At 40.1% G+C, this 23,159-nt stretch overlaps 1 protein-coding gene across 5 annotated transcripts in view; it reads left to right on the top strand.

The window, feature by feature from the left end:
• ABLIM2 (actin binding LIM protein family member 2) overlaps window positions 1-23,159 on the top strand; it is a 73,561-nt gene that overhangs the window by 26,764 nt on the left and 23,638 nt on the right. For all 5 annotated transcript variants that reach the window (XR_008350447.1, XM_053458244.1, XM_053458248.1 and 2 more), the window contains exons 2-9: window positions 6,281-6,424; window positions 13,073-13,256; window positions 13,622-13,737; window positions 15,417-15,543; window positions 15,723-15,816; window positions 20,246-20,333; window positions 20,928-20,986; window positions 21,944-22,021. Coding sequence is in view for 4 of the 5 variants with exons in the window: in XM_053458244.1 (XP_053314219.1) it covers window positions 6,281-6,424; window positions 13,073-13,256; window positions 13,622-13,737; window positions 15,417-15,543; window positions 15,723-15,816; window positions 20,246-20,333; window positions 20,928-20,986; window positions 21,944-22,021 (890 nt within the window). In the remaining variant the exon portion in view is untranslated. The remainder of the gene's footprint in view (window positions 1-6,280; window positions 6,425-13,072; window positions 13,257-13,621; window positions 13,738-15,416; window positions 15,544-15,722; window positions 15,817-20,245; window positions 20,334-20,927; window positions 20,987-21,943; window positions 22,022-23,159) is intronic.

A 23,159-nucleotide genomic window follows, 5' to 3' on the forward strand; every position in this document is an offset into this window, starting at 1 on the left:
TCTGTAACTTTACATCTTTTTCTATGTTGGTCCAATAAACTTTGACTAAAGACTCCATATTCTTTTGGGCTGTGTCCATTTCCCTGATTATTATCTATTAAAGGGGCCATCGGGAAGAAGGGTTTCACCCGAAGACTCTGGGTAGTGTTCCCAGGCTGGGGGATCTTGTTAGACCCCCTTAATTAAGTAGTTTGCACCCCAGTTGCAAGTCAGATTAAACCATAATGTTCAGCTGTGGTACCAAGCTAAAGTATCTCAGTGCAGCTGCTTACAACTCCCATCATGCTCACTTAGCCTTTGTCCGTTCCTGAAAAATATAAAACATTCTCTTTAATGCATGATAGTTTTTCCTACATACACAATTGTTCTACCAGCACAAGATCAGTTTTGTTCTGTGGCCCAACAATATCTCATGTGATACTAATAGGTTAACATAGTTTTAGAGAAAAATATCTGTTATGGACTACTGTTCCCATCATGCCCAGCATATCTTAGCCTTTGCCTCTTGGCCTTTTGGCTAAGATCAAATTAGTTCCTGTGAGAGAGGAAAAGCAAGTTTTTTTTTTTTACCTTAAGTTGAAGCCAATGGTGCATTTTTGGACTCCCCCCCCCAGTTTGGGGGTCTCTTTGGTAGGGGCCCTCTTTAGTAGGGGCCCTAGAAGATCCAGTCCTTAGTTTCTACCAGGGCAGTTAGGTAGGAGCTGCATATTCCCCTGTAGGTAGTGTAGCCCCAGAAGAAGAACATTGGGACCTGGTTTCCTATGTGGCCTTATCACTTGGAGAAGTGGTTTACTTTCATTGATAATATGAAGTACAAGGAACGATGGGCTTCAACAAAGAAATGTCTGTCTGGCTAAGCGTGATAGGATTAGTTTAAGCAACAGTAGTTACCAGTCCGTGTTATTAGCATATATTTATGTGGCCTTTCCCAGTCGCATTATAGCAGTGCCAGATCTCAGCGTGTCGAGTATCTGGCCAGTTCAGATGACAGCTATTTCTTCTGGAGCCTGCATGACTCCTTGCTCGTGTTGCCCTGTTACTTGTGGTTACCTTCTCATTCAGAAACACGAATACATTCCCATTCCTTCAGTGAATATTCTCCTGCTATTGATTTGAAGGGTCCAGCGGTTTTGTACATTCAGATATTTTCTCTGGCTGCTTTCTGATTGCATTCTGTGCTCAGATATCAGGAAGTAATCACGATGCGAGTTACTACAGCAAAGGATGATTGTGAATTATTCATTTCACTGCCCATCCGCGGTTTCTCAGGTTTTGCTAGCACAAGGGATGTTCCTCTCTCTATTACTTATTAAAGGGAGAGTCTAGTGTCCCATAAAGCCCTACCAATGAAGAATGCATTGTAAAGTACTTAAAGTACATTAATATGCACTCTTTAGTGCACACAGGGGCTCACATGAGCCATTACTGGAGCTGGCTGGTGGTGAGTGTACCACTTGTGTGATTTGGCTGCACACCTCTCCCGGTAGCCTGAGAGCAGGGAAAGAGGTGAATGCATAGGGTAGGATCCATGAATTTGCAAGAAAACCCTACTATAGAGTTCATATAATAGCTGGAGTGTACCTTGAAGCTTTAGATACATGAACATTATGTCGCATTTTGGAAACTATGTAGTCTTCTTTAGAAGCTAAGATGTTCTTAGGAGCCCTGGGCGAGATATGTCCATTTAGGTCTACATATAAATCTTAGAAAGAATCTAAAAGCTCCAGATTTTACAGATTTGCGGGCCATGCTTAGTGGTTCATTGAGACTTTTGAAGTCAGCCTTTGGGCTAGATGGAGCTATACTTTTGTATTTTGTGTGTGTGTTGTGTGAAGCGTTTCAAGGAGAAGAGGGTGGTCCACAGTGTCAAATGCAGTAGAATGTTTATGGCAGAATCCAAATTGAAGAGGGTGAAGTAAAGTGTTGGATTCAAGAAACTTAGTTGGGAAATTGAGAAAAAAGGAGCCCAGACTTTGAGTATTATAAGTGTCACTTTGGGGTGTACCATTTTAGAAATAACCCATGAGACAATGGAATTTACCCAACCTTCTTGCTGTCATATCATTTTCTGGTAAGTTGCATATCAAAGCTTTGGCTTCTTTTCTAGAGTTTTCAAAAGCTCTGATCCAAATGCTGGGCAGATTGCATTAGATGGTCTTATCCATCTAAGTCAAATTGTGTAAAAGTCAAATTGTCCCAGAGCGGGAATGAGGTAACCCTGGCCTTTATGGGCAACGACCGCCTGATGACATAACTGCTGCCGGCAGCGGGAAATGCACGACCGCATCCTCCGTTATTATTCTCGTGTATTGTGTGGCCAGAAGTATCCGGCCGCTGGCCGCACACTGCGGGAAATGTGCTGTTGTCAGGCAGTGGCCCACTGGGCATTTCCCCGATGTGCTAGATGTCCAGTCCGAGCCTGCTTTAAAATCCAGCTACCAATAAGTCACATAAAAGGTCTTAGTTAAGCCCCACCCGCTGGCCATGCCACTCCCCTTAAAAAGAATTGTCCCTCTTTAACCATTTGTAGTAACGGACGGAAGGCAGTGACTAACCCTGTGAGAGTAAATGTTGTAGGAAGCAAAATCAGTATATATAACACACCAGATACTACTGGTATCCATGACAATGGGATATTTTGTTTGGCTCCAGATCTGACAAACAATTAAAATACCAACCTCTGAGTCATTCTACATGAATCCAAGTTGCCAGTATGAAAATTAGACAGGTTTGAGAGGAAAATTGAAAATAATCATAAATAAGTCAAATAAGTTATGAAGTAGTTATTAATTATTGATTTATAAAAGCACCATCGTGTCCTGCAGCGCCGTATAACAGGACATAACAAATAGTACATAACATAAGTTTTCACTTACAAAAACAAACGGTAAGTAGGGCCCTGCTCCAAGAAGGGGCTAACCTCTTATCAAATAGAGAGAATATTACACAGGAGGTAAATGTGCCATTTGTTACGACAACGTAAACGCTAGATTAATAATAATTATAATGTATAAATAATAAAATTGATGGACATAAGTACAGTCCTATTGCAGGACATCGATTGGGAAAGGTGAGCTAGAGGTAGGCAGGAGGAAAGGAGTTAATCAGCTGATAGACGTCAAACAACAAGAAAAATGATGTCCAAATTAATTATTTGTTCAATGATGTTATACATTAGTAATAAGAATATCCAAGACCATAAATAGTCCTTTAATGTATAGCTGTAAAAATGATGTGAAAAGTATAACTAGAATTCCTCATTTAAATGGTTGCTTGTAGCAGTTTCTCAATTTAAAGAGTAGACAGAGAGAGAGAACTCGTATAAAGTTGAAGAAAGAGGTAAAGGGCAGAAGAGGGTGTAGTAAAGCACCGATACGGAGCAGGGAATGGTTAGGCTCCAGTACAGGGAACGAGTAGTCTGGTATGGGGCAGCGTGTTTATTCTGTGGGCTGAGGTATAGGGCAGCTTGCTGTCTCTCTATAATGCTATCCGTACAATGCCCCCACACAATGGCTCGGCTAAGGCCGCTTCTTACTTGTCGTGACCCCCAGCACTCCATTTTGTGTGCCAGCCTGTCCCCAGGCCATGCTCACTGCAAGTCTGGTCTCAATAGATGGGGAGGAAAGCTGCTTTCACTGTGAATCCTCTCTCCCGGACACCGGCAGTGATGGTGGAGTTCTCGCTGCTTCCTTGGCTCTGCCTCATGTTAGCCCCGCCTCTTCCTTGGCTCCGTCTGGTGTTACTTTGTTACCCAAGTCTGGCTTATTATAGAGATTCTAGCAAAAAATTAAATTTTTTTCCTTTCCACTGCATAATGTATTTGCTCAAAAATACTTAGTTGCCAGTGCACAAGCAAGCAAATATTTTCTCATACGCACAGCAGGAATACCTGCTTACCTTACCTAGCTGGTAAGGATTCTTAAGTAATAATGCAAACTTGCAATTTTTATTTGCCAAAAGCCTTACAAATGAAGATTTTGCCCATCACCATATCAGTGAAGCAGAATAAAGGGACAGGTTACTGTCCCTGACACCGAATCTAAAGAATAATGCATATTAAAGTACTGAATTCTTCCAAGAAAATGAACGTTCTTAACGGATGTAGAATTTACAGCCCTCCTCTCTGGGTGGACAATTCTTGGCACTGATTGGCTGCTTGATCTCAATGGGATTGCTTTCTGCACATGCGCACAGGGGTCTGAACCCTGGCGGCAGTGTTCTCTGAGCCAGTGCTGCAGCTGACCGAAGGTAAGTATATAAGTATATCCTATACAGAGATATGTGTTCAGCCGAAAGCATCCCCTGCACGTCAACTATCTGAGATAGCCGGGAAAATGCGTATGGGGGGATTCTGCAACATAAAAATGTAAAGGGGTCCCGCGGCTATCCTATGCATTAAAGTTCATGTAATGGCTGGAATGCCTTTTTTAAGGTTCTTCACAAAATTAGTTTAGCTCTTTGAAGAATGAGAACATCGGTGATACAAAACATGCGTGGGCGAGCAAATGAACATCACTTAACCAGCAATCTCCAGAATAGCTCACGATGTGCGAGTCACAATGGGAGGCAGGGTATAATTTGTCACGACACACCTGTGCAATGCTTACGGCAATAATCGGTAATTTTACCATTGTTACAAGCTGATGTAATGGTATGGTGAAGTAAGAGAAGGTATAGATATTAGTTTGTAACAATGCGCAGATGTTCTCTATTTATAAAGACATGGGCCACCATATGTCATTGGAGAGTGGTAGAGTACGTGCTTGGGTGTGATGCCTGCCTTCATCTCTTCCTCTGCTCAAGAGACTGAGAACTACGGGAAGAAACTTCTTTATGGAACGAGTTCATCTTAATAAGAAAAGGATTTAGTTATTTTCCTATTTTCCTCTAGATGGGATCTGTAGTCAAAGTTGACCTTTATTGGACCAACCTAGAAGATGTAAAATCACAGAAGCTTTCAGGACCTCAAAGATCTGTTCTCCAGATATGTTAAAAACAATATTTTTCTAGTTTTTTAATAAGCTGTCTCCAAAAGAAATTGTGCGACTTTTTTTTTTTATTATTTTTTTCCATCACATGACAAATATCTTAAAGACATTCGATGACCTATGATAACGATCAAGCAGTCATGTTCATGTTAGCGCAGGGAGTTACAGAAAATGGGTGGCCGACTAAAATGTAATTTTACATTTTAATAAAATATGTTACAATTTCAAATATACAGTTTAAATAGCAACGCTCAAAATGAACATCTATTATTTAAATATCAAATTTAATCCACTCCATATTGTCGACACTCGTTTCTGAATTACTCACCTTCATTATTCTGAGTGGCTTGTAGAAAATCGCTGTCCCTTTCCTGTAGGAATTAATGAAATGTTTCTATTTTGGATTCTTGGAATCTTCTCTGATGAATTTCAATATAACTATCATGAATAATTTGGTTCAGGCTCCCCGACATTTGTGTTTCATTTTATTGCTGACTTACTACTTCCGTTCTCCTAGATTTGTTGATACGCTGTCCTTTCCTCAAGGTCAAATAAGAATTCAAGGATACCATGACGTGAAATGTTTTTTAATGTTGAATAATATTTTTAATGTCCTTTTAGGTAAATGTGGTCAGATTACATAGAATGAAACACCGCTCCTCTCCTTACCGTTGCCCGTTCTCCATTCTGTGGGGGGCAGAAGGGTGGTCAAGGTAGAGATGTGTGACAGATGATCATTCCCAGGGTAGACTTCTTCTGGGTGAATGGCTTCAGGAGGGGTATGGCTAGTCATGCATGGGGCAGAGAAAAGAGCTTTCCGCTGCAGTTCACGAATGCATATTAAAGTACTTTGAGATGCCTTTATATTTGCTCAGGCTGCATGGGATTGATCCTTTCACAGGTGAACAAGTATAACCTTTTGTCTATGAATAAGTTGGTGAGTGCCCAAATTGCCCATGATATCTCTGTTGCAGTTATATTCTATTGAGTCGTTTACTGGTTTTTTTTCCAGTAAATGCTGGAATTGTCAAGTAGTCACCCAAAATCTGAGCTACCCAGGGTGTAGTTGCCTCTTGCCATGCCTACCCTGTTGATCTCGCTTTGTTACCCAAAATTCACTTTCTAGCACACATTGTCCTTAAGGTTAGATTGAATAACTTGTAAAATCCATTAAAAGTAACTATTTCTCATATCTCATATGATCTATTATGTCTATTAAGACAACATTTAGGTAACGTTTATGTTATGTTGAATGATCACCTTGCTAACAAACTTCTTTCTTCTTTCAACAGTGTCCCAGCACCAGGCTGTGCAAAGCCAGCTCGACAAGCCACCCGGGAATGCGATCCTTTGCACCAACTGCGGAAGCCCCTGTAAAGGGGAGGTATTGAGAGTGCAGAATAAATACTTCCATATCAAATGTTTCACATGCAAAGGTAGGCACATCTAATAAACATATTGCGTAATAAGTTCAAAAACTATTATTGTCCATGTGGACAAGATTAATATCTATAACCCTTTAGGTTGTGTTCAATATTTTGTTTCTCTCACTAACATCACCATACAATGGATTGTGGAGAGGAGGGTCTCTATGCCCAAAGCTTTTAAGAGACCCAGGTCACTTGTTTCTCTGTCTCTTACCCCTGAAAGATGTTCCAGTAATGCAAACCCAGGTCCTCCAGAAAGAAAGGAGCAGTGAGATTGAGGATCTGAAACCAAGCAGACCCTGCTTCGTCATCTTCCTCACATTGCTCTTATTATAAAGGCTGGGTGATGCCCATTAGAACTTGGGGCCATCGTGACACTTTAGTTGCTGTGGGCTGTGGACAAGGCTCGATTAAGGAGCTTTGGGCCCTGGAGCAATTACACAGGAAGGGCCCCTTTTCTGGATTTCCTGCCTTTTCGCAACATCTTTTTTTCTTTGCTTTCTGTCTCTATCTGTTGCACCTCACTTTTTTTCTACCTTTTTTATTTTATCTCGCTTATCTGCCTTTTACATGTTTCATACTCTTTCTAACTTCTATTCTGCCAAAAAAGAAAGTACACTACCTTTTGAATTCTATGGTTTTACATATAAGGATATAATAACAATCATCTGTTCCTTAGCAGGTCTAAAAATTAGGTAAATACAACTACAGATGAGCAACAACACATGAAATGTTACCCCGTGTCATATTTTATTCAACAAAACTAAAACCAAAATGATTGCAATTCTGTGTACTTAGTTTTTCACACATGGCTTCTACATTTTGGCTTTATTTTTGTTGATTGAATCATGTAATGTATCATGTGTTGTTGTTTTAGACCTGCTAAGTAACAGATGATTGTTATAATGTCCTGATATATAAAACCATATAATTCAAATAAGCTTTACTTTCTTTTTGACACAACTGTATATATGTACGTATGCAGTAAATTGGTGCAGGTTTCCTCAGAACGCTGGAGGCCCTGGAGCAATTTCTCCATGTGCTCTGCCGTTAATCCGGCCCTGGCTGTGGAACCCATGTTACTCTGTTATCTGTTAAGTGTCACCTAAACTGATTGCATGTCATCACCGTTCTACTCTGCATTCTCTGCAGAAACAGTGACGTCAGGTTATCAGAGGGTCCCGGACCCTTTTTGGATGCAGTCGGGTTGCAGTATTCCTTTTTGAGACCGCTATATATATGTACGCAAGATGCTGGCCACACCAGTAACTGGAATTACTGTTCCACGTATCAGGATCTGATAGAGAAAACAGAGAGACTATGAAATACTATGTCCAACATTCATTATATTATGTAAGATACACCAAAAAGAGTATTAAATCAGAAACCGTAATTTATAGAAAAAAATAACATCATTTATTGCAAGTTCATGTAAGTGTAGAAAAATATAAAGTCCTCACACTTTTTTTTTTCTCTGTATGCATAAAGAACAAAGTCAAAGCAAGATCAAGCATAAAAGTTCACATCAGTATCATGTGGGTCATCAAAGCGCTCCATATGAGACACGACACCTGACGTGTTTCGTACATAGCGATGCACTCCCCCAAACAGATACAAATCAATACATATGATAAAGAAGACCCTACTCTCAAGGTGGTGACAGATCCTTGATTTAGTTTAAACATCTCAATGACAGCTGAGCATGAGAAGGTAACTCAACCCGCTCTTACTAACCCACGGCTTAAGAAAACCCAGCAGATACAGATGTAGCTTCTAAACGAGGTGTTCTAGCAAAAGACTGTGTCACCATTAAGGCAAGATGGGGGATGCTGCACAGCTGTCTTAGAGGTAGATGCCTCTTAAGAATTTCTGACACATTCTGCATTGTGAATTAGAATAATGGCTTATACACAGCACCTCGCATCTCAATAATAAGCAGCACCCCCTTCCAACACTTTAGTCACGTTAATGCAGGACTTTAATAATGCATCTGATTAATGAATCTACTCAGAAGCCTTAGATGTTACTACTTTTATAATCTGGCGTTCACAAACAAGAAACGGTAATTGGAACAGTTATTGACTCTGATGCTCTATGTTTGCCGGACAGGCGGTGTTTTCATTATAGAAACATACACCTTAAGTACAGATAGAAGAAGTCATTTGGCCATCTGCTCAGTTTAGCCGTAGCCGTGAGCTCTAACGCTGGCTCCCACTGTAAGAGTTCCTGGGGGTCTAACTAGACCCCTTGTTCGAAGTATTATTTTCTGTCCCGGACTGGTCTCTTCAAACATACTTACACATAACTTTAGTATGCTTTCTTTGTTAATGAGGCTGAATGATAGATTTGGAGGTAATTGGCAGCGATCGCCCAGCAACCCAGGGTAACATCTAAATGTTCCCAAACCAACTGTACGAATTACTGAAACGCTCCAAAACAGGATCCATCTGGGAAGATTGTGACCTTTCTCTGCTGCTGTTTGGCAGTATGGGGCTTCCTCACCTCTACGCCAACAATAAAGCTCTGTAAGAACTGTGATAAATGCCATTATTTTCTTACTGTTTTCATGAGCAATAATACATATTGTTTGTGCATGAAAACCACATCACCGATGAATCACCAAGAAAACGTGTTTTTTTTCATATTTTTCCCTTCTGACGCAGGGGTTATTATTGAAATTGGTAGTGTTTCTATTAACGCAGTTCTTAGTCATTAGCTGCCCTGTCAAAAGACGTGATGCATTTACCTACTTCCATACATCATGTATAGATACACACACGTATATAATATGTACATGCATAGTGAAGCGTGCTCTCTCTAGTCACGAAGTGGTATGTTCACGTTTTACATAAAACACGCAACTGCAAAGTAAAATATATATATAAATAAATGCATATATATCACTGTTTTGTAACATATGCAGGACATGGATAGCCAACCACAGAAGTAGAGAGACTCTTGAGCGGAGAGGGCGTTCTGAGCCATATTGCCTTAGATGACCATGCTTTCAGACCCAGGAAAAGTGACTTCACTAAGGGATTTTGTCAAAATAAACAGTATATATAAAAACTGATATATACAGATATAAGATTAAAGACTAATTTTATTAGCGCTTCATCATCTAACATCCTTTTAGCACCATGGAGCGAGCCATGCTTTAGAAAGTAAAAACTGTCGAATCAGAAACCGCAAATTATACTTGACCTAAATGACCTAACTGTTTCTTCCCGCTGAATGCGACACATTTTATGGCCGTCCTAAGTTTATCTCTGACGTCTGCTTTGGTCTCTCATATTTTTATCCGAATGGAAAAATCATGCACAGGGGAGTGTGACGTGCACCTGAAGGTACAGATTAGGATCGGCACAATAGTTTGCTAGGGTTGGTTTGAACATCCTCCATACACAAAAATAAAAAAAAAAACATTCAGTCTCCTTGTAAAACTATGTGAACACATACATATGTTCAGTGGCATGGGGATGATCTGGGATTTTCTTGGGGCAATCGTCAGTCTGTCCACACTTACATGTGTGCCTATTCACTGAGAAGGTGATTGCTCAGTAAAGTTAAGGGTTAACTCAACTGACCAACCTCAACTTCTGTCTCATACCATTAGGACCTACTAGGTCCCGGCGTTGGAGAAATTAGGAATCCATGCAGACGGCTGGATGCTGGCTGGCGGCAGGGTGAATAGGTAGTCAGCAGGGTGCTGTAAGCTAGCAGATGGCTGGATGCTGGCAGACTGCCGGATGAGCAGGTATACAGCAATGTGATGGCAGATGACATGAAACCGGAAGGGTACAGGATGCCAAATAGTAAATGAGGTCAAGAGAAAAGCCAAGGTCAAGCTAGGAGATATTATCAGACCAAAGGGCTAGGCAAAACAAGTAGTCAAGAACAAGTCAGTGGTCAATGCTGAAGGGTCAAGCTAGAGGTCACAGGAACATGATACAAGGGTTATGCTGGCTAGGAGGCTGGGCGCAGGAACGGGTAGAGGACTGGGGTAGGAGAAAACAAACGCCAGATTGGGTTGGTTGTTTTAATAGCACAAGCCCAGCATCCCAGGCAGGGCCGGCCCTATAATGGGGCAGACTGGGGCAATTGCGCCAGGCGGCACTTTAGAAGGGGCGGCACTTTGCCGCCCCAAGCGTTTTTTTTTGTTTTTTTTTTGAAGCGGAGGAGAGAGAGAGAGGGGCACCGAGTGGTTTTCGCTTACCCGCTCGGCGCCCCTCTCTCTCTCTCCTCTGCGGCGAGTCTCCCTGTTCGGTCCCGGTGTCGGCTTGTAATGCAGAGCGCCGGAAGTGACGTCAATTTCCGGCGCTCAGCATTACAAGCCGGCACCGTGGCAGAGCAGGGAGACTCGCCGCAGGACTGTTTAAAAGTAAGTACCGGGGGGGGATCGTAGATTATGGCGTCGGCGAAGTTTAAAATGCCCCCCCCGACGTCGGCGGGGGGGGGCCGCGTTTTAAACTTCACCCCAGGCGGCGTTAAGTCTTCGGCCGGCCCTGATCCCAGGTCACGTTTAAATTAAGGAGCCCTTTAAGAGTGTCTGCTTGCGCACGTCTCGTCTCCAGCAGACCATCATGGATGGAAGGACCTTCAAGCAGTGGGTGCGCTGCCGACAGGGACACATACCCTTACCTGATAACACTTTCTTAGTTGGTTTGCATAATGACTTTCTTGTCATTCCAACAACTTGCAAAATATCTTCTAAAAACAAATAACCCAAAAGTAGATATAACTCACATATAACTTGTAGGTTAATGGGTTCGCAGTGTATACGCGGGAAGTGACTAGTGCATGGGTGTAACTTGACATGACATTATGACACTCATCGGTGATGTCAAAAGCCCAATTCCGTCAAAAAGAAGAACTACTTCCTTTTCTCACGGCTCTTCTTAGCAATGTCTCCAAGTCCGTTTTTTATAGCTGTTCTAGTAAAATATTTGTAAGTGATATCCTTGCTGTGGATGCCCCAAAATCCAACACCCCATTCTTAATACGTGATGAGCTGGACATGCTATGAGAGGGATCTGGATCTAATGATCCTTATATATATATATATATATATATATATATATATATACTCATTAAGTATTGTTAGGAGAACATTTTCCTGGGCCGCAATACACCGTTCTGGAGTTATTTGGCCGTCGCTGTGTACTGCGATCTGACAATCCCTTTCTTATTTTTAGCCTTCAGTTATATACTATAACAGATGCTGATCTCTTTTTAATGACTGAGCTATTTACAGGGCATTTTATCAAAAATAACTCAATACTTAAGACAATCCACCTTAAATATAGTATTTATGACATATCCCGGATCGGTTTCCTGGAAACCAGATCCACAAAGGCCTCAGGAAACAAATCTTATACCAGCAGCTATTCTTAATTTTATGTTTGCAGTAAAGGCTCTTCGTAATATTACAAATAGCTTATTAAGTCCAGACAAAAGAGACCATAAAAAAGGAGTAACAAAGGCTGCCCCAGCATTGCTTACTGAAAATTGCTAGAAGAAACTGTTCAAAACATAAACCATTAAAGACATTTTTGGTTACCTAGGAGTTCAAATGTCATCCCCATTTTGTAATAGATCAGTAAAAAGCAATGTATGAGAAACAGTTTGTACTTAGAGGGGCAGGCCGCTCATTTAGTTTATTGTTTTTTCAGGACGTTATTTATTATACCTAATATATATAACATAACAATAATTTAGCACACACCCAGGTAATACTATTCAATTAAAAACCCATCTGAGGCATATATAGGGGATTCGGTCACACTATATGGCCATGTATTGTTTAACCTTTCACCTAGTCAAAGAACCCTAATTTTGGCAAATCCTATCTAATTTTTCATGGCTATATTGCGTACCAGAGGAGCTTTTCTGTGTATTTTTGCTTAATATGTGTGTATGTGTGTATATATATATATATATATATATATATATATATATATTTACATATACCATTATTTAATATGAAGAAAATTGGAAAAACTAAGAAAAAAAAAACACACAGTACAGTATAGCAATATCCACATGCAAGCATATGGCATGTTTTTCAGAACATGTGCATTTCACTTTTCTGGGCTCATGTCTTATAAAATGCCACCCGGTACCAAGTGAGACAGAAGGCACTGGCCAAAGCAAGGGCTGTAAAGCCGTATAGTAACTATGGAGGTGGAGAGCGGAGACTGCCGGTACCATGGAGTCTTTAAGGCATTACCTGGGTTCATTTTTCATGACAGAGTATTCATTTGGTGCACATGTTGATGTAAATAGGGGTTGATCTGGGTAGCATTCTATTCTGTATTTCATAAAGAAATTTCTCCCACTCATGCCCAATTGACGTGGATGTAAGAGTAGTGTTTGGTTTTGGGATCGATGCAATTAGGAATTTATTGTTGAACTGGAATCCATACTATCTACCATACACAGGGCCATTAAACACTTCTGCAATCCATCAGAAAGGGTTCCCCTGACATGGCCGATAGCTACAAAATGTTCAGGTTCCAAAGACTAAGTTACTGATAACCACCAGTGAGACTGCCTATATATAAATCAGAACATCTTCTTCAGCAGCGCCTTGACTACAAACAATTTGTTCTAGCTTTCTATTGATTTTTGATGTATTATTTTCTCTCTTCCTTCTAGTATGCGGCTGCGACCTTGCCCAGGGAGGATTTTTTGTAAGACAAGGAGATTACATTTGTACTGTAGACTATCAAAGGCTGTACGGCACCAGATGCTTTAGCTGCGATGAATTCATAGAGGGAGAAGTCGTTTCTGCTCTGGGAAAAACCTATCACCCAAAATGTTTTGTGTGTGCTGTTTGTAGGTAAGTTTCCTTGCGTGCCCGTTGTGTTTTTTGGGTGCTGTGTCTAGGGGTAACTAAAGTTGGGTGATGTCTTCGTTCCTATGGTGTCTTTAGGAAGCGACTTGGGGAACGGTGGTGTTTTTGTTGATAGGTTATAGAATGTTTCTTGAAATGAAAGCACTGTTAATCTTATAAAATCTGGTATTGCTCTAATAGCATCCAAAGTAAACCAGATGCACAAGAATATAATTTCAAAAAAATCTAAGGAATTGTGCAATAAATATTTTTAATTTTGGGAACATAAGTTTATTTTCCTTTAGTTTTTGATACCGTTTTTGAAATATTAGCGTATTTATTTATTTACGCATGCATTTCATCTCTTCCAGAAACCCGTTTCCACCTGGTGACCGAGTGACGTTCAATGGCAAGGAGTGCATATGCCAAAAATGTTCGCTGTGTCCGACAGTTGGCAACACCAACTTCAGTATCCAGTCTCTGAGAAGTAAGATGATTTCTTCCTGCTACGCTGTTATAGTACGACCTTTTAAATGCTGGGAAGCTATTGAGGATCTAAAACAAAATTACAGATACGGTGGATATTAGCAAGTAGGATACTGAAAACAGTCTTTACAGGGTAGGCTTTTCATAGAGAGACACCAGCCGCTATCCCTTTCTACGCACACCTAAAATATCTGAAATTCTCTAAATGAAAGATCATCATAAAAATAGTATGTCCAATGTGTATATCTATACATCTATATATGTGTGCATATATATATATATATATATATATATATATATATATATATATATATATATATATATATATATATATATATATATATATATATATATATATATATATATATAGATATAGATATATATATAGATATAAAAAGATAAAAACAGATGTTTTAGGTTTTAGCGCAAAATTGATCCCACCTCAAAGGCTGGTAATTCTGTTTTGGGATATCATTATTATCGTGCCTATTATGCCACTGTGGTACCTTTTTCTATGGAAAATAAATATTTCCATATTGGTCCAAGAGATGATGGAAACGGTTAATACATTTAATTGGAAATCAGATAGAATCACATGAGCATTTATCCCTCTAGATTTGTAAGCTGGTTTGAGCAGGACCCTCCTCCGCTATAGAAAACAATAAATAATAATGATTTGAGACTTTACATTATTTCGCTGTGTATTCAGAGGAGGACTGGAACCTTATGACCTGGGGGGCCATCAAGGTTACCCCAAAATGTATCAATTTGGGGTAAACCAAGCTAAATGTGCTGTAATGTTTGTAATTATCTCATCCGTTCAATAAATGCCTATCATTGGAAAATGGGATGTAGAGAAGAAAAAAAAAACATTTTCAGTTGTTTTTCTTCTGTTAAACCAAAATTCGACGTAGTCTGTCATGGGAATTCTATGGTAACATAAAAAAAAATAACTATTCCCAATGATATGATTATTACGAAGATAAAATGTCAGGAGACAACATTTCAACAGTTACAAGCCATTTAGCTAAATAGAGCATCTTGGATGTAATAGTATAATATATAATATATAATATAATGGACCGTAATAATGGCGAGGAGACCCGTGCTGGAAGGCATTCTTCATGTTTGTTGGATACAGGGCCGGCCGAAGACTTAACGCCGCCTGGGGCGAAGTTTAAAATGACGCCCCCCCCCCTACGCGGGGGGGGGGGGGGCGGTCGTTTGGCGGCGGCATTTTAAACTTCGCCGACGCCATAATCTAAATCCCCCCTCCCGGTACTTACCTTTAAACAGTCCTGCGACGAGTCTCCCTGCTCTGCCACGGTGCCGGCTTGTAATGCTGAGCGCCGGAAATTGACGTCACTTCCGGCGCTCTGCATTACAAGCCGGCACCGAGACCGAACAGGGAGACTCGCCGCAGAGGAGAGAGAGAGAGAGGGGCGCCGAGCGGGTAAGCGAAAACCACTCGGTGACCCCCTCTCTCTCTCCTCCGCTTAAAAAACAAAAAAAAGCGCTTGGGACGGCAAAGTGCCGCCCCTTCTAAAGTGCCGCCTGGGGCAATTGCCCCAGTCGGCTCCATTGTAGGGCCGGCCCTGGTTGGATACATAATTAAAGCTGCATATTTTTTTTATAATGACTCATAAATTAAATAGATTTTTATTACTATATTTATTTCAGACTGCGGGGGCTGCGGATTAGAAATAAAAAATGGACAGTCGCTGGTAGCGCTGGATAAACACTGGCATTTGGGCTGCTTCAAATGCAAAACGTGTGGCACGCTTTTAAAGGCAGAGTATATCAGCAAGTAAGTGAATCCATATCAGATGAACAATCATTTGTAATAACCATAACATGGAGAACAAACACACAAAGCACTGATCTATGCGTACTGCGCTGCGGACTATGATGGCGCTATGTCAATCAATAAATGATAGGATCTGGATTATATCATTTGTATAGCCTGTCTGCAATGTTTTTTTGCAGAGATGGGATTCCGTATTGTGAGACGGATTACCACGCCAAGTACGGCATCAAGTGTGATCATTGTGAGAAGTTCATCACGGGCAGAGTGTTGGAGGTAAGCACTTTCGTTCAGTAAAAGGGTTTTGGGGGCAAATCCGAATGGACCCTCAACAAGGATTTTAGAGAAAGAATAAAAGGGTTAATAAATAAAAGTATAAAGTAGAAGCATTAAACGCTAATCTACAGACACCAGGCAAGCCAGAAGGCTTGTTTTTTCCCTGCCACAACCATAAGGGATTCTTGGTAGGCGCAATCAAAGAAGGTCAACAATGATCTCCTTTTGCCTGATGCGGAAAATGATGTACAGCGCTATGGAATATGACGGCACTATATCAAACAATAAATACTATGATGACAATATTTATAGAGGTCATAGGAACTTTGTCCCATCATCGCTAGGTGATCCTAGGGGGTCCAAAAGGCCCTGGGATCTCAGACACTAAAGGAACTTCAGAGACCTTTCTATGTAGACGTTAGACAAGAGCAAATCAATCTGTCTGCCGCGTTAATAAATTAATGTATTTTATAGTATGGAAGTTTTGTGAATCAAATTGTATTCTTTTCAGCAAAAGAAAAATACAATTATAGGTACAGAAGAAAGGGTAAACGGGGAGGGGAGGGGAGAAAGGGCAGGAGGATAAGATGCCGGGAGAGGAAGGGGGGAGGGGAGTAAGGTGAGACTGTGAGTAAGGCTTGTGTCGAGGGCTCGGCTATGAATTGGGACCAATAAAACCATGTTTGTCTGTGTTTTTCATTAAGGACGTCTGATCTGGCGACCAGATCTTCAAGGACTTTTATGTTCTCCACTCTCATAATCCATTCCCGAAAAGAAGGCAGGGAAGCTTTGCCCCAATGTAGGGGGATCAGCGCCTTAGCCTCGTTCAATAAGTGCCTGACCACCGATTATTTTATATACAGAAAGCGGCAGGGGAGTGCGGTGCAGCAAACAGCTAGCGGGATGAAATGGTGGTGGATGGTCGGTGGAATAGAAATATTATTTATTTAGATTACTCTACAAGACGGAGGGCTAAAAAAAAATATATATATATATATGTGCATCTGGTGTTGCCTGGGAACAGTCCTCAGATCTCAGAAAATATGACTGGCTATGGTATAAACGGAATGTCTGGAAACAGGATCATGGACAGACAAGTTCCATGATACTGATGGACAAGGTAGAGTAGAGCAGCTGGAGGGTGAGAACGTTCGTAGCGTCTGGAGTGATCACAATCACCATTCCCCCCCCCCCAAGGATTCATATAATGTTCACAAACTTCCGGTCGGCAAAAGGAACCCACCGATTCATATCATGAAATATATGTCCACATTTGATAACCGATAGGACTTTTATCCTGAGATAACGGCCAAAGGGGGCTTGGAGTAAAAAAAAATAAATAACTCATCTAAGATTGCGTGTGTCTTTTTGCTTTTTTCCCCCTAGTATGTTGCTCTGCATTTAGTTTTGGAAGCACTTACCTCTCTCTCTCTTATTCATTGTTATAGCTTTAGTTATTCTTGGGCAGATATAGTTAAATAACAATAAGCTCGGAACACTGATGATTCACCCTTTCCTTCTTTCTATGATGTTTGGAAAGAACATTTATCTGTATCTTCAGTATAAAGATTGTTGTTAGTTTGACAATGATGAAAAAAAAACATAAAATGAGTTAAAATATAAAATTACTAATCGAGATACCGGGACATCCTGGCTGGTCTAAGGCAACCGCAGTAATGTTCCACACCCAAATGTTAAGCATTAGGAAGTAGATACAGACTTCACATCTCAAGGGTCTGGGTGTGACTGTAATTTGGGGAAAAAAACAATTTTGTTCTGCTTTTCCCAAAATAAAGTGCCTGCCATGATCTGAGACGTTGGTTGGCTCGCTAGTGTCCAGCAGAAAGTTGCTTAATCCAGTAATTGATGTGATCAGCTTTAAGCACCAATCACAATCTTGTTTAAGCAGGTTACAGAGAATGGAAATTTATAGTTAAAGAAGATAGTCAGGGACAGGCCAACGGGGCAAATATCTGGTGGGTCGTGCCAGATGGCACAGGTCATTTCTTACTGTTGCCATTTGCTCAAAGGATCTGATGCGCTAATGTATGGCCACGGGCTGGATACGTGTGACCGCATGCTGTGTGAGTGTAAGAGCCCTTGTACTCGTTTATTGGCCACTTGCCTTAAAGTGCCAGGGTCCCATTTCTGCCCACGTCTGGCCTGTAGACCACTATGAACATTCTGAGCTCATAGACAAGAGGGGCATCAACAGATTAACATAGGCTCAAAGCAGGGTCTTGTGTGCCTAAAAAGGCGGCACTTGGGAGGTATGTTTTAACATTTCATACACTATTTTGAATTAACCCCCGATATTTTGATACATTTTAATACCTTGGGTGCTTTGTTTCATTTATTTAGGGTAAAATTTTGTGTTGTATGCTTGCTTTCAACAATAACATAGTCATATAGCAACATAGTAATTAGTAAAAATGTCCATCAAGTTCAACCCTTCTACCTATCCTTCCTGCTTTTGATCCAAAAGAAGGGAAAAAAATCAAATTCAGCTATTTTTTGTCAGAGTTTGCCGCTTAAGGGAAAACATCCTTCTAGACTTCAAAAGGCAATCGGATTTCTACTTGGATCTAGAAGCTCTGAAATATTAATGTTTATTCTATATTTTATTGCTCAGTATATTCTGCTTTTTCTAAGAAAAAAAAAAAAATATCCAGACCTAGAAAATCTAATTTTCTTTTCAGTAAGTGCTTGCACAAGCAATTCTCCCCCCATCCTACTGCGGAGTGAAAACATTTGTTTATGTATGATTTTCGGTGTTTCAAAATGATGTAACGATGGAGAAAAATACATTAGAATTTACTGCCCTTCATAGTAACTGCTTTTAAGCAATTTATCAGAAAAAAGATTATGATTTGCTATGCATGATGTATTGACAATGAGCTCTCTAGCACGTGGCCTTTATGAAGCAGCACGGTATGAATTATAAATGTTTTACTAATGGTGTCATTATCTTATTACCGCGGTCGTATACAGTATGGTTAGAGTGGTAAATGGAATAATGAAAAGCTCGCTTAAACTACAACAATATGAAACCATAGCTTTCCGGACTATCATACCTCACCATTTTTTTCATTAATAGAATTATACCTTTTCATTATATTTTGGAGTTTTCTTTTTTAAAACACTTCTAGTTTTTCGCATAATATGATGATATCAGATAGCTACATAGTAGCCTATAGTTTGTGTTCTAGCTCTGTTATCTAAACCCAATCTACTATACGAACACCCGAACTACTGTCACCAAAACCTATGTAAGGCATAAATATTGGGGATTCCGTCGCCCTACATGGCCATATATTGCTCAGCCCGCCGCTACGTTAAAGTACCACTATTTCGAAGAGTCCTAAGTTTACATTTCTATATTGCTTACCAAGGAACTGTACTTATTGGTCATTATTCTATTAGTAGCAATGCGGGAATCTGACTGTTATGCCTTTTATGCTTTTTAAGTTGTACGCACCACAAGTTCTGACCAAACCCCTCCTGCCACATAGGCCCATCATTAATGGCCTCCAGAGAGGGCTTTAAATTGCTCGAGTCTCGGTGGGGTAAAATACAGAGCAGTCCCATTGATTCAGCTCCTTGGCGAGCAATATACCCATGAAAAAAGATACGACTCACCAAACTTGGGGTACTTTGACGTGGTGGGGGATTAAGCAATATATGGCCGTTTAGTGTAACAGAATCCCAAGTATTTATGCTGTAAGTTACTGTATACAGCACTGGGTTTTACCCTCAAGGAGAAAAGTATTTTTTTCATAGGAGTTACCCTTTAACTACAATTATTTCAATAAAATATGTGCTTTTATTGGGTTTACTGTGCATACTAGTAAAGTTTCGTCAAAATACTTCTTTAGTGTGCACAGCTACAACTATTAAGAAAATGTTTGTATTTTTCAGTAGTGCTGGATGTTTTCTGTTCTTCACGTTTGGACACGGTCCAAAATGTTTGTGGTCATTTTCTGCGTCACCCTCCCTGTGCATTGTAGATCTTTGTTGAAGGACATGGGAGGACAATTCTGCTCTATTTAGCCAAATTAACCCCATTGTAAAGAACCACCGCAACAATCATTTTGGGTTCTAATATTTTTCATTTGCAGCTGGTATTTTTTAAAAACGAGGTACAGCTTCTTTTACGCAGCTGTCTAGATGACAGATGATGAGGCTGGAGCCTCAAGCTGATGCTGTCAACAAGCATCTTAGCTGAGGTTGCTCTTCCACCATTGTCCAGCGCTGGTCCAGGTAATTTTATTATGAACAAAGGCATCTAGTGGGGACTCCATCCCAGGAGTCAAAACACGTACCTTTGACTTCATTTTAAACCTTTTTGCCGTACTGGCCACATTTAAAAGAACCCAGTGATGTTTGCTTTTCTGATAAATTCTAATGCCAAATCCTGTTCTTCTTGTAGGCTGGAGAGAAACATTATCACCCAACTTGTGCGCGGTGTGTCCGATGCAATCAGATGTTTGCAGAAGGCGAGGAGATGTATCTTCAAGGTAAACAAGCATCCAATTTTTTGTTTAAGTGAGAAAATGCCATACATTAATATAAATGATGTACTTATAGAACAAACTCCCTGTAGGTCTAGGTCTTCATACTATTAGCTCATAGGCGTAAATACAAAGGACAATTAATGGTACAATTAATGATAACAATCTGGGTGGTGCTAATGGCTCTCGATTTCCATTTTACATCTATAGAATAGTGCACTTTGGCACTATTTTATATACGGTATGGGAGGTTCAGCTATTTGGAGTAATACATTGTTAATAATCATAACATAATGCATTTTAATCAGTGGTATGGAATAGGAATGGGGAATTACTTGTATATAGGCTTTAGGCACATTATAAAAACACACGTTGCTTTAAATCACCTTGGACGAATAATTGGTAACGCCATTGCGTGTTCTCTTAACTGTGATTTTATTATGGGAGTTACTGGTTAGTGAATTCATTTCACGTGATTAAATAATCACAGGGTAAATAATCCACAACATGTGATGTACTTGCCGTGTCAGCGCATGTATTCAGTTCTGTTCAGTGAAAATACTAAATGACACTGGCCTAAGAATGCTGTGCTTGCTGCAGGTAATTCAATATGGCATCCTATATGTAGACAAGCCGCCAAGACAGAAGAAAGGAATAAGGTATGTACCTTCATCTATCTAATAGAGCTTCTGGACATTTCTACTCAGAATATATTATCATCACCAGCTAATAAACGGATTTCCATGCATTTTAGAAAAATGTGGGGACTGATATTTAGGGGGAACGTGGCTACAGAACAGTAAACAAATAACCCTTTGTCTACTCTGGTATTGCCCCACCTAAAGCATGCTATGGTATTAGCTGTTGGTGAATTGGATGTGGGTTATGCCCACTGCTTGCTTCCAATTCTTCCCATCTCCTTGCCTGTGGGATTAAGGGAACCCAAGTAGTATATATTTTATTGGGTGCTTCATGTCTGAAAGTTAAAGGGCCACTGCCCTGGTCCAAGCACACCCCAACCCACCTAAAAAAAAAATAGGCAGTGTCCTCCCTCCTGTCCTTAGGTCCAAGGTCCAATCATCCAATATTATCCCATCGAGTGTTAGGTGAGTCATTAAGAAGAATTGTCTACCGGCCCAGCACTGACAGAGTAAAGAAATACGATCCTCCACTTTGTTTGAACGTCCAAAACTTTAAAACGATGACCTCTTCTCATCGTCCAATAATACTCTCCAACAATAAATAAACCCAAATTACAGACAGTAAAAACTAACCCACACATAAAACAGAGTCTACAAAACATATGATACTCTGTACATGGCTATGAATCAGCCCCGCATATAATAAGTGTCCTGGCTGAGCAACCGGTGAATGCTTTATTGCACAATTTATTACATTTTATTCTATGAGAGATGCTGTGGACCTTAATTGATGATGGGATTCATGGCAGTTTGTATGTAACACGCTCACGTATTTTCTGTCTTGTGAACAGAAAACGTCTTTACTTGTTGTGTCGGTTATAGTTCATCGAACTTATTACCTTACTTGACAGCTCTGCAGAGCTATTAAGAAGTCTTGTCCATTTTACCTCCTTGTTTTACTGAATTTCCCTACAGGAAACAAGGACATCTTCAGAAAGTATAATTTCGGTTCCTGCATCAAGTACGTCTGGATCCCCAAGCCGCGTTATTTATGTAAGTTTAAACTCTCAGAAATAATACTTAAAATTAGTTCCCGATTCCTATTAAAAATACCTTTTTTCTGCATAACTTAAGACATAACGCTTAGCGAACTTAAAACCTGTATTGCTCTAGCCCTTACTTTCTATCAGGCAACTTTAGTAATGGGATGGCATCTGAATGAACCGAGTGCGTTTCATTCATGATCATGGAAGTTAACTGCAAGAATGAGAAAAAACGTCACTGTATACTATTACATCAGTCAGGTCCTAAATGCTGTCCTTTGTAGTTTTACATTGAAGGGATATATAAAACTACTTATAGAGGTTAATATACTGCAAATTGAAAAAATTGACCACGGGTTGAAGCAGTGCACACAAATTGAATGAAAGTATATCTCAGTACAGAGAGCACTTATTGATGTACTTTTGTCCTTTTAATTGAATATAAAGATCCTTACCTGAGCAATCGAGACTTTGGAGTACTTAGTATAGAGTTCTATTCCTTAAAAAGATAACCCTAAAAGATAATGTGTTGAAGTATGAGACTGATACACTACAGATGTACAGAATGTTCTTGGAATTTAGACAGGGGGCTTTTGCTTCCTGGGCAGCATTATTTGCTTATAGTTCAGCACATGAGTGTCTAGATTAATGCAGTATCACCATGTCTAGATCCTTTCTGTGCTTCTAGTGTGCTTCTATTGCAGTCCCTGGTTCTATGCACCCCTCTTTTGGTAACTCTATGTTGTATTTAACTGAGAGGGTGGCAGAAGTGCTAGATTAAGGGTTAAGTCTTTACAACAGGCTCAGTAATATATTATGAAGTAGTAACTAGAAGCACACATCATGCTGATGTCTTTACAGAACAGCAGTTGTCAGTTGCCCTTGGCTTGAAGAATTATTATTTTTTATAGAATGTCATATCCTGGTGTTCCACAGTGACGAGGGCCTGATTGAGTTTATTCAAGAACTGAGCAAATATTACATACAGGCAAGACAAAATACAGCAACAGTAATCACATCATAGGTCAACAACATTTAACAGTTCCAGAAATAGTGACGTTGCCGCATGAACAACACCTAAAGATGGGGGGAAGGGGTCATAAGGGGAAGGGGTCATGACAGAAGTTACCTTCACCTTCTTAAGACTG

This window comes from Spea bombifrons, chromosome 1 (assembly GCF_027358695.1).
Source record: "Spea bombifrons isolate aSpeBom1 chromosome 1, aSpeBom1.2.pri, whole genome shotgun sequence".
NCBI lineage: Eukaryota > Metazoa > Chordata > Amphibia > Anura > Pelobatidae > Spea > Spea bombifrons.